The following is an 18,657-nucleotide window of genomic DNA, read 5'->3' on the forward strand; positions in this document are numbered from 1 at the left end:
TTGCATCTTCTACTAAAGTAGTTCCACTAAGCAAATGGGTTTGGAAACAATTCACAAACCTATTAACATATTAATAAAATGATGTGGAGATTTTGCCTATATAAGTTTTCACCCCGTAAATCAATGAGGACACTAAAACAGTCTATTAGAGGCTTTAGGTAAAATGTAAAGTAGGCTTCTATCACCATGATCTCTACAGTATTTCATTTTAAAAACCACTTACATTGAATCCCTTGGCTGGTAAAAAAAATTCTTATTACAATACATATACTTATGTTAAGCAGCTTGTTCTTTTTCAGCTGGGTAAGATATCCTAATGGCTTGTGACTATTAAACAAAGTCTATTTATGACATCAAAAACAAAAACCAGTAAACAGCTTAGCATCAAAAAGTTTATTACAACTGTTTTTAAAGTCAGCTAGGATCTTGACAAATACTATGGTTAAGTCTAGCAAGTTTCTAATTTCTGAGATACAAAAGACAATAAATACAGATTAAAATTCAGCCTACAAACAAGATTCTACATCTAATTACTGGTACTGTAGCTCAGTTTCAATGTTTCAAACATATGTATAATTCTTAAGATGCTACAAGAACTCATATAATAAAGTTACTGTTCACTGACGACCAACTAACAGTTCTTCAATGACAATATACAAGTGTGCAGTGCCTTCGAGCCTTCAGGTGAGCCCCGCAACGGCCTGCTGGTGCCTGGTACAGAGACGGCGATGTGATGGCACTGGTCCTTTCTGGCACGAGGACTGGTTTAGGAGCAGGTGCTGAAAACACTCACTAAACAGGACAGAGAGCTGATTTCCCAACTGCCCAATAAATGGTCCTATTTACTGGACAGGATTCTTGTAGAAAACAGGATTGTCGCTGTATACTTCTCTGAGTGCTACACGGGACACCTTTGCCCCAACACGGTATGGCCTGCTGATGTAGATGCTTTATTTCATCATGCTAAATGTCCTCTAAGGGTAAATTCTTCAATCCTTCATTTTCTTCTAGAGACATTCTTCATCGCTTTCAAGCTACATTGTCATTAAAATAAGTCTTGTGAAATTTTTGCCAAAAATAATCGTATTACTTCTTCTTAAAAACAGAGATTAATTCTTCATTGACTAAAATTCTGTGTGAAGTTTCAGGCCAAGCTCCTTTGTCTTGGTTTAATTCTTGGGTATAGCTGCAAGAGAGTTTAAAAAAATATTTACATAATATAACAGATGTGTGGGAATATAACAAAATTTCAAGAAATAATGAGGTTAGGGGACAGATGTCACGGGAAGGAAATCAAAGTGAGAAAAGCACTCTTTGTGGTGTGTGTGACACCTAGAGCTTTACGTTTAGCAACGTACTCATCAGCTAGACTGCACAGGACGTTCAAAGATCACAAGAGTCCGTCAACTGTGACAACTCTACAAAGCAGCAATATAAAAACCCATGACAGTTCTGGGTATTAACTCAATCTGCACAGCTTGTTGAGCTGTAAATCGGCTCTAACAAGGAAGGTAAACTGCTGTATGCTCTATGCTCCAGCTTCTATTAGGAAGGAAGAAAGAGACTGAATTCTTTTACCTTTATTCACAATGGACATGACGTTGTGTCATGGGACTTCAGACTGTCGGAAATGAAATGCCACAGATTGGCCAGGCGTGGTGGCTCAAGCCTGTAATCCCAGCACTTTGGGAGGCCGAGACGGGCGGATCACGAGGTCAGGAGATCGAGACCATCCTGGCTAACACATGAAACCCCATCTCTACTAAAAGATACAAAAAAAAAACTAGGCAGGCGAGGTGGTGGGCGCCTGTAGTCCCAGCTACACGGGAGGCTGAGCCAGGAGAATGGCGTGAACCCGAGAGGCAGAGCTTGCAGTGAGCTGAGATCCGGCTACTGCACTCCAGCCTGGGCGACAGAGCGAGACTCTGTCTCAAAAAAAAAAAAAAAAAAAAAGAAATACCACAGATTAAAAGTCTACAAATTGAAGGAAGATTGGGTGGAGTTTTTTGCTTTAGAATTCTGTGGTTTTGTGTTTCCACAAGAGCTGTAAAGGTGAGTCCTAGTGAAGGTTGCAAGGCCTCTAGGCCTGAGCCAGAACCAAGTCAAACTGGTAAATTCAACTGACACACCAAACAAAAGCAGCCCCTCTTGACAAAAGAGGAGGAAAAAAAAGGTTTACTCGAAGAAAGTAGAATCATAGGCTTTAATTACATCCCAATTAAAAATTTTTTAAATAATAAATAAATAATTTTAAAAAGAAAAAGAGTCAGACTTCCAGTCAAAACTGAAACACTAACTGGTAGATCCATGTTACAGAAACTATTATTTTTCTATCTGAAAAAAAGACATTTAGCTAATACAATTTTCTAGACTTCTATCTGAGCCCTGACAACATATATGCACTTTCCTTTAAAAAAAAAAAAGAAAAAATCAGGAAAACAAACCAAAAAAGTTGTGTAGAGGATACTTCTAACAAGAAAAGATTTTCAAAGTACTAAGAAAATCTAAATTTAGGACTAAAATGAAAATCTTCAGTCCAGTCTGGTAATTTCAGAATCTTCTAAGCACCACACACACGAGACAGAACTCAGTCTTTGAACCACTGCTTCCCATGTCATTAACCACAGGACCTCTTTGTTAGAAAATTTAAATAATTCAAAAGATCTATTGTACAACTTGGTGACTGTAATTAATAATGTATTATATACTTGAAAATCACTAAGAAAATAGATGTTCTCACCAAAAAAAGGTGACCATGTGAGATGATGCATGTATTATTTAGCTCAATTTAGCCATTCTACAAGTATACATATTTCAAATTGTTATACACCATAAATATATACAATTTTTGCCAATTAAAAAAAAGAAAAGACTCAAGTAAGCAACTAGTTCTAAGAAGGTAAAGTCTTTCCCAGACAAGAAACTATACAAAACAAAAGGTCTTATTTACTGTTGATGTTTATCAGAGAAGGAAAGTGGCTGCAGGCAAGAGACTGTACATCTCTAGTGCTAGGGACTCTGGAGAAGCAACTGAGGGTGCTCAAAAGACAACAACCTTTATATTTCTACTTTCCTCTGGTAATCTGAAAGCTTTTTTTTTAAGACAGGGTCCACTCCGTCACCCAGGCTGGAGTGCAGTGGCAGGATCTCGGCTCACCATAACCTCTGCCTCCCAGGCTCAACCGATTTTCCTGCCTCAACCTCCCGAGTAGCTGGGATTACAGTATTTTTAGTAGAGACAGGGTTTTACCATGTTGGCCAGGCTGGTCTCAAACTCCTGACCTCAAGTGATCCTCCTGCCTCGGCCTCCCAAAGTGCTGGGATTACAGGCGTGAGCCACTATGCCTGACCCCTGAAGGCTTTTTTTAAGGGCTCCATAGCCTAATTTTATTTGTTTTTCACTTTCATTATTCTTTAAAGTTACATTATGATCACCCAAATGAATACTGTCTAATCATCTATTCAAAACTTATTATGAAATGTTTATTTCATAATAAATTTTGCTGTCAGGACAGCAGCAGTCAAGGTATATAAGTAATTTACACTGCACGTTAGACAAACAACAATGGGGAAGGGAGAGTCAGGGAGAGATGCTGGTCAGAATCCAGGCAGTCAGGTTTCAACACTGAAGTCATTTCAAGGAATCCCATTGAAAGTAATGCCTAGGCAGGGGGTCACTCGCAGACAGAATCCTGTTCATAGCCTAGATGCCACAGTAAAAGCTCCATGTGGGTGGAGGCCATGTCTGTCCGACACTTGATGAAAAGACCAAGAATAGCATCTACCATTTGCTCTCTATTAGACCTCTGAGTTACCCTCACACCAATCTTAGGAGGCAGGATTCTCCAGCCCTCCCCACATTCCTTCTGCAGTCTGGATACCCAGATAGCAGGTGCAGCAGATGGAGTTGAAGCAATGTGGAGGCCAGTGCCCACAACCTATACACCATCTTCTGTGTATCACAACTGGCTCTTCCTTTCCTCAACCCTTTCCTTACTTCCTCACCAAGAGCAGATTGTGCAAGCACTTTAAACTTTTATCTCAATCTCTCAATTACCCTGATCATTTCTCTCACTCTTTCATACACTCTTCACGCCCCCTGCACACACAAAACCGCTATAAGAGAACAGCTGAATCTACAAAGAGCTTAATGCAAAGCCCTGGAATCTCTTATTCTCGCTTTCTCTCCTCTGTCTGACCATATGCCAGCTTTCCCCTGAAAATACTCCAGGAGAATCTTTACATGATGACAGCAGTCCCATTGTACTACACTATAGAAGTGGTACATATGTGCTGGCATGACATTGTTTTCTCGTTTTTTATGAAATATAAATCAAATAGTAGAGAAAAACAAAGAATCTTATCCTTAATGCCCTGTTGAAGCTCTCTACCAGATTTGCAAATCCTGATTGAGACAGATTAAAAACTGATTTCAGATGTCACAGGCTCAATTCCAATCATATTATCCAGTTATCTTTAGTCTGTTCATAACTGTAGGGAGGACCCCTGACCTCCAGGCTGGCAAACATATGTTATTGATCATAATAAGAATCACTGAAAATGTGGCTTTAAGCCTAAGACTATCAAATGTTTAAATTCCATGTCTTATTAACAAAGGGCAGTTGGGTGTACTGTATCCGTAACATACAGCGGTTTTATAAGGCCCCTCTCTGGCACATAGGAAAACACCATAAGCGTCAGAATAACTTACTCCCAGCAAGTTGCGTGGAACATATCCCTCCTTATCATTAAGGCGCGCCCACCACCATTCGATTTCATCTTCATCCTCCCTGTGGATGATTGTCATGCAGTCTCCTTCTTTCATGGGCAGCTCATCATCATTCTGAGGTTCATAATCCCAAAGTGCATAAATGACTCCTTTATTCATTATGCCCATCTTCTCCTGAACTCCTAAAATCATGACAGTAAGATAAAGCACAGAATATACAACTCGGAGTACACCACTCCATAACTTTTAGCTATATGAAACAAAATGGGAAGAAACAGGCACAGGCTGGAATGTTAGTACTACATTAAATATACAATAAAATGTCCTGAGGTGGGGGGTAGAGTGCAATGGAAGGCAACAATGTATAGGGAACATACGAAGAACACATTAATATATGCTATCATCTCTAAAACAATCCTAAAACCTAGCACTTTATAAGCATCTCTTAAAGGAACTACTCAAAGTACAAAAACTTTTGCAAGCTTAGGAACTAAAAGAAGAATTCAAATCTAGGATATTAAAAAAGTGAACGATATGCCTGTCCAATTTCAGTCTAAGCCCAAATGTAATGACTAAGGAACTCTAGAAACATTACTTCATTCTTCACTCAAAATTCAGAGCAGACAGAGAAAAAAACAGAGGCACAATGGTCTCTACGAATTTCCAAATGGGGAAAGACAGAAGAAAAAAATATATATAGAATACGTTAGAATGCAAAAATATGGCATTTTAGACAGGATCAAAGTCTTCACATAATCAACCTTAATATAGTAAGAATCAGAATTCTAAAAGATGTTGAAATCCACAAACTAGGAAGGGAAAAATCCTCAGAAGTCCACCTTTCAACAGATTTGCAACTTAACTACACATTTAAGTTTTGCCTTTCTTCACTTATACCTTCCTATCCTAAAGGGCAATGCTAGTAAGAAATAACAATCATCAACTGGCAGGCAATAGGAAAAAAGCAGAGAAGAAGGAAAATAATTAAGGTAATAAAGTTCTCCACAATTCAGAATTATTATTTTCACTTTTATAATTTTTAAAAAACCAGGAAAATACTTGCTAGCTTTTGAATAGTTAGCTTTTTCAGCTTATGCGAGCACTAAACTATTGATTATGAAATTATTCCTATATCAACTAATGATATAGCACACAGTATATTTCTCTCTCTGGGAAAAACTGAAACAAGAAATTGTTCTTTTCTAAAAGAAGGCTCTGCCAATCTAAAGAGACAATTTCCAACTTTTCTTGTTTAAAGATGACATGCAAAGCATGACAGACTCACATGGCAATCAAACTTTATATAACTATAACTTCACAAAGTTTTTAAAATGGCCACAGTGTCTGAGATGGGAATGAAGAAAGACGGAGGAGATTCTGGATATTTTAGTATACTCAAAATAACAGCTCAAGTCCCAATTTGCAATAAATTAGGGACCAGGGTCTTGCCCAGGATGGTCCAGAACTCCTGGGCTCAGGAGATCCTCCCACTTCAGCCTCCCAAAGTGCTGGGATTACAGGCTTGAGCCACTGCACCCCGCCTCCAATAAGTCATTAGGAATGGAGAAAAATTCTCATTACTTTGCTATTTATCAGATTAAGAGTTGTAAATTACTTTGTAAAAAATTTTTTGAGGGGAGTAAAAACATGCTCAATGTTACCAGTAACTTGGGAAATGCAAACTAAAGCTACAACAAGGTATCATTCCAAATCCCCCAACAGTTAAAGAGAACGTGGAGTAAAAAGAACCCTCTGCTAGATAGATGTGTATCACTGTGACCTGCCAAGTCCACTTGTAGATAAACACCAGAAGACAAGTACCAAAATGTTCACAAGGATGTTTATAGTGGAAGGAAAGGAAGGAGGGAGGGAAGGAGGGAAATAGCACACACGTCCTTCGAAAGTAGAATAAAAAGATAAATTGTACAGTGAAAATAAACTATAGCTACAGGCAACATGAGTGAATCTCAAAAACAGTGATGAATGAGAAAAGCAGGCCACAGAATCACCAGTATGATTTTATACAAAGGGCAAAAACAAGCAAAACTGAAAATATTAGTTATAGGATTCATATACAAATGATGCAATTATTTTATACAACAAGCAGTGTTAAACGTGAAAGCAGTGGTCACTACAGACGTGAGAAGGGGCCACATCAGGGAGGGGAGTCCAAACGATGTCAGAGATAGTGGTTATGTTCTGCTTCCTAAGTTGGGTACATAGTTACTCACTGTGTGTAATCTATTATCATTACTTAAACAGCACATCCTGGTATCTATGATATACTTCATAAATTTTAAGAATCTGACCAAATATCTCTAATGTTTAAAAAAACATACTCCATATCTAAATATAGGTCAAGATGGTCAATAAATTTAATACAGCAAAATATATATTAACACATTATGTGTGTGTGTGTGTGTGTGTGTGTGTGTGTGTGTGGTGTGTGTGTGTGTGTATATATATATATATTTTTTTTTTTTTTTTTTTCTTTTTTCCCTGAGATGGAGTCTCGCTCTGTCGCTCAGGCTGGAGTGCAGTGGCACAATCTCAGCTCCCTGCAAGTTCCTCCTCGTGGGTTCACGCCATTCTCCTGTTTAGCCTCCAGAGTAGCTGGGACTACAGGCACCTGCCACCATGCCCAGCTAATTTTTTGTATTTTTAGTAGAGACGGGGTTTCACCGTGTTAGCCAGGATGGTCTCAATCTCCTGACCTCGTGATCTGCCCACCTCAGCCTCCCAAAGTGCTGGGATTACAGGACTGAGCCATCGCGCCCGGCTTTTTTTTTTTTTGGAGACAAAGTTTCACTCTTGTTGCCCAGGCTAGAGTGCAATGGTATGGTCTCAGCTCACTGCAACCTTGGCCTCCGGGATCAAACAGTTCTCCTGCCTCTGCCTCCTAAGTAGCTGGGATTACAGGTGCCCGCCACCACAGCTGGCTAATTTTTGTATTTTTAGTACAGACGGGGTTTCACCATGTTGGCCAGGCTGGTCCCTCAAACTTTTGACCTCAAGAGATCCACCTGCCTCAGCCTCACAAAGAGATGGGATTACAGGCATGAGCCACTGCACCCGGCCAACACATTAACGCCCATAACTTCAGCACATTGGAAGGCCAAGGTGGGAGGATTGCTTGAGCCTAGGAGTTTAGGGCTGTAGGGAGCTATGGTCACACCACTGCATTCCAACCTGAGTAACAGAGCGAGACTGTCTCAAAAACAAAATATATATATATATATATATAAATTTTTAAATATGTTACTATATCAAAATATTCTATGGTCCAGAGTTCAAAACAAAACATAAAAGGCTGGGCATGTGGCTCACACCTGTAATCTCAGCTCTGGGAGGCTGAGACAAGAGGATTCTGTGAGGCCAGGAGCTTGAGACTAGCCTGGGCAACAGAGTGAGGCCCCATCTCCAAAAGAAATTTAAAAGGTCAGGCATGGTGACTTACACCTGTAATGCCAGCACTTTGGGAGGCCAAGACAGGCAGATTGCCTAAGCTCAAGAGTTTGAGACCAGCCTGGACAACATGGCAAAACCCCATCTCTACTAAAAATACAAAAACTAGCTGGGTGTGGTGGTGCACAACTGTAGTCCCAGTTACTTGGGAGGCTGAGGTGGAAGGATCACCTGAGCCCTGGAAGTTGAGGTTGCAATGAGCTGTGATTGCACCACTGTACTCCAACCTGGGTGACACAGCAAGACCCTACCTCAAAAATAAATAATAATAAAATAAAAAATCAGCCAGATGTGGTGGCAGATGCCTGTGGTCCCAGCTATTTGAAAGGCTGAGGCAGAAGGATCACCTAAGCCTGGGAGTTTGGGGCTGCACATGACCATGCTGCTGCACTCCAGTCTGGGTGACAGAGTAAGACCTCGCCTCTAAAAAAATAAAATAAAATAATCACAAATATCAACAATAAAAACTACCAGCTGAGAGAGATGAAGAAGGGAATTTGAGGTTTGTGGTTCTCTGACTAGGGCCTGAAAAAAGGCCTAGAGACAGAGGGAAAAGTGTTCAGCACAGAGGGCAGAGGCGTCTGTTTTACCCTTAGGGGTCTTCCAATCAACTGGGAAAGGAGTTAACTGAAAACTTGAGCAGTATGGAGTTCTGGGACCTCCTCATTTGTCTCTGTCTTTCCTCCTTCTTTAATTCCTCTTAAGCCCAACTAAAGAGGAAAATTTACCTCAACTTCTAAGCCTTGTAAACAAAAAAAATTTTCCTTGTAAATACAAATGCCAATCAACATATATCCATCTAAAACTTCAAGTCCATTTTCCTCTAGGTACAGATCTGATGGTAGCAATCAGAACCATAAACTCAAAATCAAAAAAACAAAAGAGAAAAAAAATAAAAGACAGCTCCAAAATATATGTTGCCTTTATTTCACTGTATGACAAGTTTGATTTTTAGGAAACCTTGGACCATTTGGGTTCTTAAACTGATCCTGCACTTCTCTTGCTCATGTTGTTTGGAGAGGGGGGTCTGTTTACTTATTTGCAAGGATACACCATCAATCTATAAGTACTAAAGCCTTAATAGAGGGTCTTTTGATGGTAGAGTCATTAACACCACTAGGTCAGATGCTGCAGCACTGTCTTTTGTAGTTGAAGAAGTCCCTGACAATAGCTGTTTCTAAGCATACAAACAGAAGTTGTATTATCTGTGACCAAGGCTGTTGTATTTTCAAGGTCCAAGACTGTGGATAATACAAGATTTTTTCCAAACAAACATACTTATTGAATTACACCCTGGAGATATGAATAAATGAATGCAGTAATCAATACATTTAGTTCTACTTGTCACATACCATAAAGAAACTGGGAGCACTGAGTGTAGCCTTCCTCCATTTCCTCGCACTTATCTGCAGCAGTCTGCATGTCACTGTAGGTCATGGCAAACACAGCGGCTCCTGATTCCACCAAAAACTTACACACTTGGACGTTGTTACATGAGGCAGCACAATGTAACGGAGTCCTGCGAAGCAAGACACAAGGGCTAGAACTGTTTTCCTAAACTGAATGACACCTGCTGTGATAAGATATCTGGAAAGAAAGTTGTTGGGTCTTTCATCTACCAATCTTTCTTCTGAAAACCTCTTAAACAGTTTTTTAAAAACCAGTTCAACATAGATTATTGAACCCATCAAAGAATTACAGCCACAAATGAAAATTTCAGAGAGTCATGGACCACACTAGGGCTGGGAGCTTGGCAAAGGGTGAGAAGAATCAAGGATGTGGATAAACAGAAATGAAATCTGTATAAAAATTTAAGAAAAACAATATTTAAATGGATTTAGTTCTATGTTCTGGAGCACCCAGCCTAATTCTTTCTGTCAGACTAGAAGGTCTAACAGTCCTTAAGTTATTTAAGTTACACACCTTCACTCAAAACACTGGCCTTTAAATATATCTATTTATTGTTACCAATTTTGAAGGAATTAAGCTGCATATATGAACTACTTTTATATTTGTTAAATCCCAAGTTAAAATAAATTTTAATTGAAAAAATTTGTCAAATCAATTGAGACCAGAAAAGTGACTGTAAAATACACACATTTCAATCTACTATAGGTAACTGGTCAGCAGCAATTTATTAATACCATTAAAAGAACCTTCTCCAGCATCTCAAATGTTTTATAACATTATAAACGACCCTAGACTAATAGTAAAGGTATAACAAGAGCCAGTACCACTGCCCAAACTCAGAAGGTGAGTTTGAAACTGTTAATCAGGCTCTGAAGTACATAAGATTTAGTTTCTCTACTGTTTCCTCTCCTCTTTATTCTCCCTGGGTATACAGACTTGAAAAAAAAAAAAAATAGACCAGGCGCAGTGGCTCCCAGTACTCTGGGAGGCCGAGGCAGGCAGATTACCTGAGGTCAGGAGTTTGAAACCAGCCTGGCCAACATGGTAAAACCCCAACTCTACTAAAAATACAAGAATTAGCCGGGCGTGGTGGTACACACCTGTAATCCCAGCTACTGGGGAGGCTGAGGCATGAGAATCACCTGAACAGGAGGCGGAGGTTGCAGTGAGCCAAGATCATGCCAGTGCACTCCAGGGTGACACAGCAAGAGTCCGTCTCAAAGAAAAACTTATTTTTTTTTTTTTTCTTTTTTGGCCAGGCACAGTCACTCACTCCTGTAATCCTGGCACTCTGAAAGGCCAAGGAGGGCGGATCACTTGAGTTCAAGGGTTCAAGACCAGCCTGGGCAACACAGCAAAATCCCATCTCTACTAAAAATACAAAAAAATAGCCAGGTGTGGTGGCACACACCTGTGGTCCTAGCTACTTGGGAGGCTGTGATGGGAGAATTGCTTCAGCCCACTTCAGCCCAGAGGGCAGAAGTTACAGTGAGCCAAGATGATGCCACTGTACTCTGGCCTGGGGGACAGAACAAGACCCTGACTCAAAAAAACAAAAAAAGAAAGAAAAAAATTTTTTTAAATTCCCCATTCCAGATTTTTTTTTTTTTTTTTTTAGGGTCTTGCTCTGTCACCCAGACTGGAGTACAGTGATGCAATTTCGGCTCAATGCAGTCTTGACCTCCAGGCTCCAGAAATCTTCCCACCTCAGCCTCTCCAATAGCTGGGACTATAGGCACACACCAGCACACCTAGCTAATTTTTAAAAATTTTTTGTAGAGACAGGGTCTCTCTATGTTGCCCAGGCTGATCTCAAACTCCTGGGCTCAAGTGATCTTCCGCTTCAGCATCCCAAAGTGCTGGGATTACAGGTATTAGACACCATGCCTGGCCAGAACACTATTACTAATAGTTTGGCAAATATTACTATAGATTGTTTCATTGCATGTTCTTTAATAATGAAAAATTATATACAATATAAACACCCAACGTTAGGAAAACAAGGGCATTATGACACAGTAAGAATTTGTTTTGTTTATGCTATAATGTTAAACTAAAAATATAGGCTTTAACATTACATATGTTAGGAGCTTAACTACATTTGTGAAAAGCATATGAAAAAGAGCTTGGGCCAAGTACGGTGGCTCATACCTATAAACCCAACACTTTGAAAGGCTGGGGCAGGAGGATAACTTGAGTCCAGGAGTTCGAGACCAACCTGGGCAACATAGTAAGACCTTGTCTCTACAAAAATAAAAATAAAAATAAAAATAACTTTTTATTTTTAAAAAGACCCTGAAGAAAATATATTAAAATATGAATGGTGTTTACCTGCACACTGTGGGGATACAGATGGATTGTTTTCCTCTTATTTTTATTTTGCATGTTTTCCACAGTGGACTCACATTAAAATATAAATGTTTAAAAATTATAACTAAAGTGCTTCTCCAAGCATTAAAACAAAAATTGGAAAACAATCTCAATGTCTAATGAAAGGGAGACTGTCACAATGAGTATGTAGTCATGTGATAGAGTAATATGAAGCTAACAGAGATGTATGTATGTGTGCATGCAATTTATATATGCATACATGAGAGTTTTATATCGTCTAACTATTTTCCATATTATGAGAAAAACAAGTTGTGAAACTAAAATATTGGAGTAAATATAGTGTGATTACAACTTTTTTAAATCCTATAAAGAAAAAAGTAAATTGTATTCTTCCACAAAAGTAACACATTATAACTTAAAACTTTTTTAAAATAAAATACAAAATTTGCTATCTATTCTGCTAGTTTTGGGGGTGACAGGATCTTATTAGGACGTTTATTGTTATTATTTAATATTGACTAACATTTCTCCTATCCTGCAAACAATACTCATCACTTGTAGTACTGCTTGTGTTTTACGTACACCCTGGTTCCATGACAAACAGATTCCATGGTCAAATATATTTGGGATATGTTGCAAGTTATAATCCCCTCTTGGAGATATAGAATGGACATTAATATACTGAAGACTGTGAACCATTTCAGGGGCTTGGGGATACCTTGCCTAAATCAGCACTTCTCTCTTAAGCTTTGCTTAATGATGCTAATTAACTGCGTACTACTTTGTTACACTTATTTTTATCATCAACTACTAAACTTGTTAAAACTCTACCTACTTCCAGGATGGGAATGAGATGACTGTTACATGAACACATGTTAATTCCTCAAAAATAGATACCACATTTCTCTAGCTAGATTACAAGCTCAAGGACATACACTGACATACTTCTTTGTCTTCCAACAGCACTATGACACTGCTTATAAACCGATTCCCACAACTGAAGTCTGACTGGAGTTTAAAAGAAAATCTTACCATCCATCACTATCAGCAGCATTTACATTTACACCAAACTGTACCAGGAACTTCACGATTTCTGTGTGGCCTGCACACACAGCATTGTGAAGAGCCGTGATGCCTTCATCATTGGGCAGGCTTGGGTCATCAACCTGTATCAATAAGAAGGGTGAACATAACTCTAGTTTCTTGTCACCTGAACTGTCACTACTAACTGGTTACTTTAGGGTCAAGAGGACAGAAACAGACTCTTGTGACACTTTTAAAAATCATAATTAAAACCTAAAGCAGCCAAGAAAACTATACCAAGAACAATTCTAGAAATAAGACAGACAGAATAACCACATTAAGTAGGCAGTCACTATAAAAAGTTTTTTTTTTTTTAAAAAAAGTAGCACGAGAAACTATATCTTATAGTCATTTTTGTTTATTTATCCTCCCAACTTCTCACCACAAATTAGTTTCTAAGTAGAAGCTGCATTTGCTATGGAAAGAAAAAAAAATTTTTTTTAAGTCAACTAAAAATATTTTAAATAGTAGGCTTCTAAAAGTAGAGACCGCATCTCTAACCTAATACAGTATAGTACAAATCCATACACGAACAATTTCCAAAGGGGAGTCATGATCTCTCTTAAGAAAGAAAAGTACTCTAGAGGACTCCAAGTGAAAACTGAACTTCCAAATGATGACAATTCGATAGCATAGAATTTAAAATAGCATAGCCTATTCTAAAGCATGCCCAAGAGTTCCTGAACACAACCCCACAATGCCTAAAAGGAAAACAATTTTAAAATACAATTTCTCTACAGTAGTTTTCTAATTAGAGCTTTAAAACAAAATACAAGGTCATATTTAGAAATTTATAATTATAATCATACCTCATAAATAATTCTCTGTACAAGGTCAAATTCTCCCTCCAAAGACGAATCTAGCAGTAAAGCAAGGGGATTGAATTTCACCCTCATTCCATGAGCAATACGCTCTGAGCCGGTTTTACGCAAGTTTGTCCTTTTACCCTGTAAAGAAAATGGGTGGAAAATTTAGGATCCTGGTCTAAGCAAGAGAACAACATCAACAAATGGGAAGGAATGACTTCTCAGCTACGTTAGTGAGAGGAACTTTAACAACATAGATTTGGCACATTTTATTGAAGTATAACATTATTCAGAAACGTATACAAAACTAATATGCAGCGTAATGAATTTTCACAAAGTAAACAAACACCATGAAGCAAAGTTGGAGGAACATAACTTTAAAAAAACTAACGTAATTACATTTGGGTAATACGTTATAGTATAAATTAAACTAAGAGTATAATTAGAAGTGGCAAATAGGCCAGCTTTCTGTCAAGTATCAGAATTAGCCAAGACTGGTCTTTAGATTGCCTACCTAATATAGTATAGCAAACTCCACTCTCTTCAAGTGGGCAACAGCGCAGTTCAGAACTACAACAGCTAACCTATATTAAGTGATTATTCATTAACCCTCACAAAAACCCTATGATCCCTAGTTTACAGATAAGGAAACCAAGGCACACAGCTAGTAAATGGCAGAGCTGGGACACAAATCCAGGTAAGTTGGCTTCTTTAAAGTCTGCCATCTTAACCATTTCACACCAGAATGCCTCCTCAGAGGAAAGCATATAATTAAGGTAAATAATACAGATTGTTAGTCTGTCTTAGGTATAACAAGAAGAAATCCTATCACCTTAAACTTTTAATGAATCAGGCTTAAAAAAAAAAAGGCAAAATTTTAAAGACTAGATCCAACATCTTATAAAACAGGTTTCTTAAACACACCCAACAAAGTAGAGACATTTACTGTCGTGAACTGTGACACATGTACTCCACATGCTTCTTTCATTTTATCTCAGATGTGGAAAATTGCCAAGTTTTAAAAAACATTAAGTGACAATATACTTCACAATGTGCAATGGCTAAAATGTTGTTCTTTGAATGCTGACTGTGGTTAATATAAATCATAAGCAGTACAGTATAACGACACTTGCCAATCCCACTGTTAAAGAATGTACGAGATAGTTGCTTCTACTTTACTTAAAACGAGAAGAAAAAAGTAAGACACTTTATTAGGAAAAGAACAGCAGAATCTTAATTAAAAAGAAAGTATGATATTTTTACCAATTCTATTTCTCCTTTTTTCTCCTGGAAAATGTGGATTATTTTGACATAGCAACAAAAAGGCCAGAAAATAACAAATGGCTGTAACGTGGATTAGTTTTGGTCAATGTGGCATAAAACTTCCTTCTTTTCTTATGTTTAAAACTCAAAGAGAATCAAGCCTTAGAACTTAGGAGCCACAGAGTTGTTTAAAAACTGTTAACCTCTATTTTAAAACTTTTTTTTCTAGCTTCAAATGTTTAGTACATAAAAGTTTTAAGCAAACATTTACTGTAGCCAATTGCTAAAAATAACTCTGGACAATCATTATCTTTGAATACTATCATATCTAAAAGATAACAAGGAATCAAATGCAAAGTACATTTACAAAAAATTCTTTTAACGCTATTTTGCTTTTGACCAGGTTTTAAACTCATAGTTCAGCATTCTACTTCCTTTCGTGCTTACTGAAGCAAAGTGGCTTCAAATTAAACTATGAAAAAGCATACTTCATTCAGACATTCTGGGATTTTTATTTTCTGTCACCTATTTCAAAGTGAGAGAACTGATGCTTAAATTTCAAACAAAAGCTTACCATTTGGAAGGAGTGTGGAAGGTGCACCCAAGTCAAAACATACAAAATTTTAGAATAACTTTCGTATGTTAAAGTACAAAAAAATCTTAGGGATCACCAAGTTCACCAGAGATTTTCAGACTTTGTTGAAGGGGAAGAAGAGGCTGAAGAGGGGCCCCTCAGCCCAGTTACCCCTCCCTGCCCTCACTTCATCCAGAACTCTTCCAATTTTACCACTGCTGTAAGTTTGAGGTTTCACCTAACATTTCATTTTTTTAAAATTTCACCGCTAGAAAATTTTGAAAAAGATTGACATCACCAATGAGAGAAGTTACACCATCTGCCTGATTTCACACAGCCAAGCTAGTAACCAAAGTTTCAAACCCAGGTCTTTTGAGTCCCGGTCGAGTGCTGCTTCCCTAATATGTGACATCAGCTAGAGAAGAAACAGCAAATGCAGTGTTTATAGGGGTAAGAACAAAACTCTGTTTCCTTCACAAATAAATGGGTTCTCTCTAAAACAGAAAAACGTTCTTTATATTGAATAAATTGCATTATGAAAACATTTATAAGATCCACTCTGTGCCAAGGGAATCGTAAAATAAAAATGCAAACTGGGAAGAAGAATGTGACCACCAAGAAGACCATAACCAAGTAAACGACTCCAGAAAAGGCCATGAGATAGCACACTACTTACAGGAGGCAGAGAGACCTGCCCGGTGATTTCAGGCGGGCGCATGCTCACTGCGTCTTCTCCTGGCCCTTCAGGCTCCCCGGATGGGTATGGTGGGGGTGGGTATGGAGGGTACTCCTCTAGATACACATCAAGCAGATGGGGGGCCTCTGGATTTGGTTCTTCCAGGTTTTTCTGGAGATTTGGGCTGTTGTCTGGGACTCCCTCAGGCTCATAATCAAGGCCAGGAGAAGGAACTGGCATGTCACTGTTCTCTGTGCTGGCACTCCCCACATCCTCTGGGGACAATGACTCAGGAACCAGAGAGACCACCTCCTTCTCGGGCTCCACATGTAAATATGGATTCTGGATTTCTACCGGGCTTTCTGAGCTGGCAGTCACAGAAGCTGACTTGGATGGGTATGATGGGACAGAGATGGTCTCCATGGCCGCTATGGTGGTCCTCTGATACAAAAGCTTCTGAATATTTGGCCCGTTAGGACCCTCTGGCTCTGTAATAGAACTACGTTTCTTTAGTGGCCTTGGTGCATTAGACAATTTCTTTCGTAGGGCTTCTAGGTCAGCATCACTCTGGTTTCGGTACGGATTAGATAAGAAAGGCAGTAATTTAGTTGGGCTGAGTGGCCGAGGAATTCTTTCGTTTTCATGGTTCTCCTGAACTGAAGAAACAGGCTCTGTTTCAGGTTCTGGACTGCCAGGCTTGCCCTGGCTATTGGAATAAATGTTCTCTGGGTGCTGCTGTTGATTCTGGGCAGCAGCAATTACAGGCTTACCATATACTAATTGGAAAAGGAAAAAAAAAAGCCCTGATTAGCATTAATTAAACAAAACTGGCAAGAAACAGAAACAGCTAACAATAACTAAAGCCTCTTTTAATTTCATAGTTGTTACTACACAATCCCCTTCAAATATAATTAATTTTTAAAAATAACAAATTACAAAGCAGGGAACCCATCTTTGCATAATAAACTTATTACAGAATCAAAACCCCCACTGAGTGTAACATGCACCATACCTCATGAAACAATAAGAAAATGTTGCCAATTTTAAGAAATCACTGTCTGTGGCCGGGAGTGGAGGCTCAGGCCTGTAATCCCAGCACTTTGGGAGGCCGAGGCGGGAGGATCACGAGGTCGGGAGATCCAGACCATCGTGGCTAACACGGTGAAACCCTGTCTCTACTAAAAATACAAAAAATTAGCCAGGCGCAGTGGCAAGCACCTGTAGTCCCAGTTACTTAGGAGACTGAGGCAGGAGAATGGCACGAACCCGGGAGCTGGAACTTGCAGTGAGCTGAGATCGCGCCACTGCAGTCCAGCCTGGGCAACAGAGCAAGACTCTGTCTCCAAAAAAAATCACTGACTGTAGCATCCAAATTTAAAATAACAAAATGTGAAAAACATTTAGAACCAATGAATACAGATAATCCTCTTATGTGTCCAGATTAAAACGAAACATCTTTCACTTTTTAAAGTGAGAACTTCTATTTGGCTTATAAAATTATTAAGAACCACTTATAGTTACCAAAGATATTCCCTGTTAACATTCTGATTATATTAAAATTATCTACTTCCCAAATTATTCCATTTTCACCAAAGACCCATGAAAAGAGTAAGAGGTAGCATATATACTGATTCTTTGCTGTCTAATTTCAATTATGGCATCTTAGGTCACAATTACATTGTTATTTCATGACTACAAAGCTATTTTCATTCAATTAAAACATTGTCAGTTTTATTCTAGTCCTATGAAGTAATAATTTAGAAAGAACCCAACAAATGTCCAAACTGTGTATGTTTAATACGAACTAACCTTATGTTTTTACATTTAGCTAGTGGCTATGTCCTCATTACAATGACTCTAAAACACAGTAGAGAATACATGCATGTTTTCTTTTTTTTTAGACGGAATTTCGCTCTTGTTGCCCAGGCTGGAGTGCAATGGCACCATCTCGGCTCACTGCAACCTCCACCTCCCAGGTTCAAACGATTCTCCTGCCTCAACCTCCTGAGTAGCTGGGATTACAGGTATGTGCCACCATGCCCAGCTAATTTTTTGTATTTTTAGTAGAGACAGGGTTTCTCCATGTTGGTCAGGCTGGTCTCAAACTCCCAACCTCAGGAGACCTGCCCACCTTGGCCTCCCAAAGTGCTGGGATTACAGGAGTGAGCCACTGCGCCCGGTCACAGTAGAGAATATTTTTAATAATAATAATTATATATATAAAGACATATAGACACATAGACACACACACATATGTGTATGATGTGTGTGTATATATATCTACATATACATGTCTATGTATGTTTATATATGTGTATAT

At 38.7% G+C, this 18,657-nt stretch overlaps 1 protein-coding gene across 3 annotated transcripts in view; it reads right to left on the reverse strand.

The window, feature by feature from the left end:
• Window positions 1-377: 377 nt before the first annotated feature.
• TP53BP2 (tumor protein p53 binding protein 2) overlaps window positions 378-18,657 on the reverse strand; it is a 68,230-nt gene continuing 49,950 nt past the window's right edge. For all 3 annotated transcript variants that reach the window (XM_033197351.1, XM_033197349.1, XM_033197350.1), the window contains 6 exons: window positions 16,338-17,113; window positions 13,828-13,965; window positions 12,968-13,101; window positions 9,547-9,713; window positions 4,712-4,911; window positions 378-1,186 (listed from right to left, as the gene is read on the reverse strand). In XM_033197351.1, the coding sequence (XP_033053242.1) occupies window positions 1,145-1,186; window positions 4,712-4,911; window positions 9,547-9,713; window positions 12,968-13,101; window positions 13,828-13,965; window positions 16,338-17,113 (1,457 nt within the window). In that variant the 3' untranslated portion in view covers window positions 378-1,144. The remainder of the gene's footprint in view (window positions 1,187-4,711; window positions 4,912-9,546; window positions 9,714-12,967; window positions 13,102-13,827; window positions 13,966-16,337; window positions 17,114-18,657) is intronic.

This window comes from Trachypithecus francoisi, unplaced genomic scaffold (genome assembly GCF_009764315.1).
Source record: "Trachypithecus francoisi isolate TF-2019V2 unplaced genomic scaffold, Tfra_2.0 Lachesis_group5, whole genome shotgun sequence".
Lineage (NCBI taxonomy): Eukaryota > Metazoa > Chordata > Mammalia > Primates > Cercopithecidae > Trachypithecus > Trachypithecus francoisi.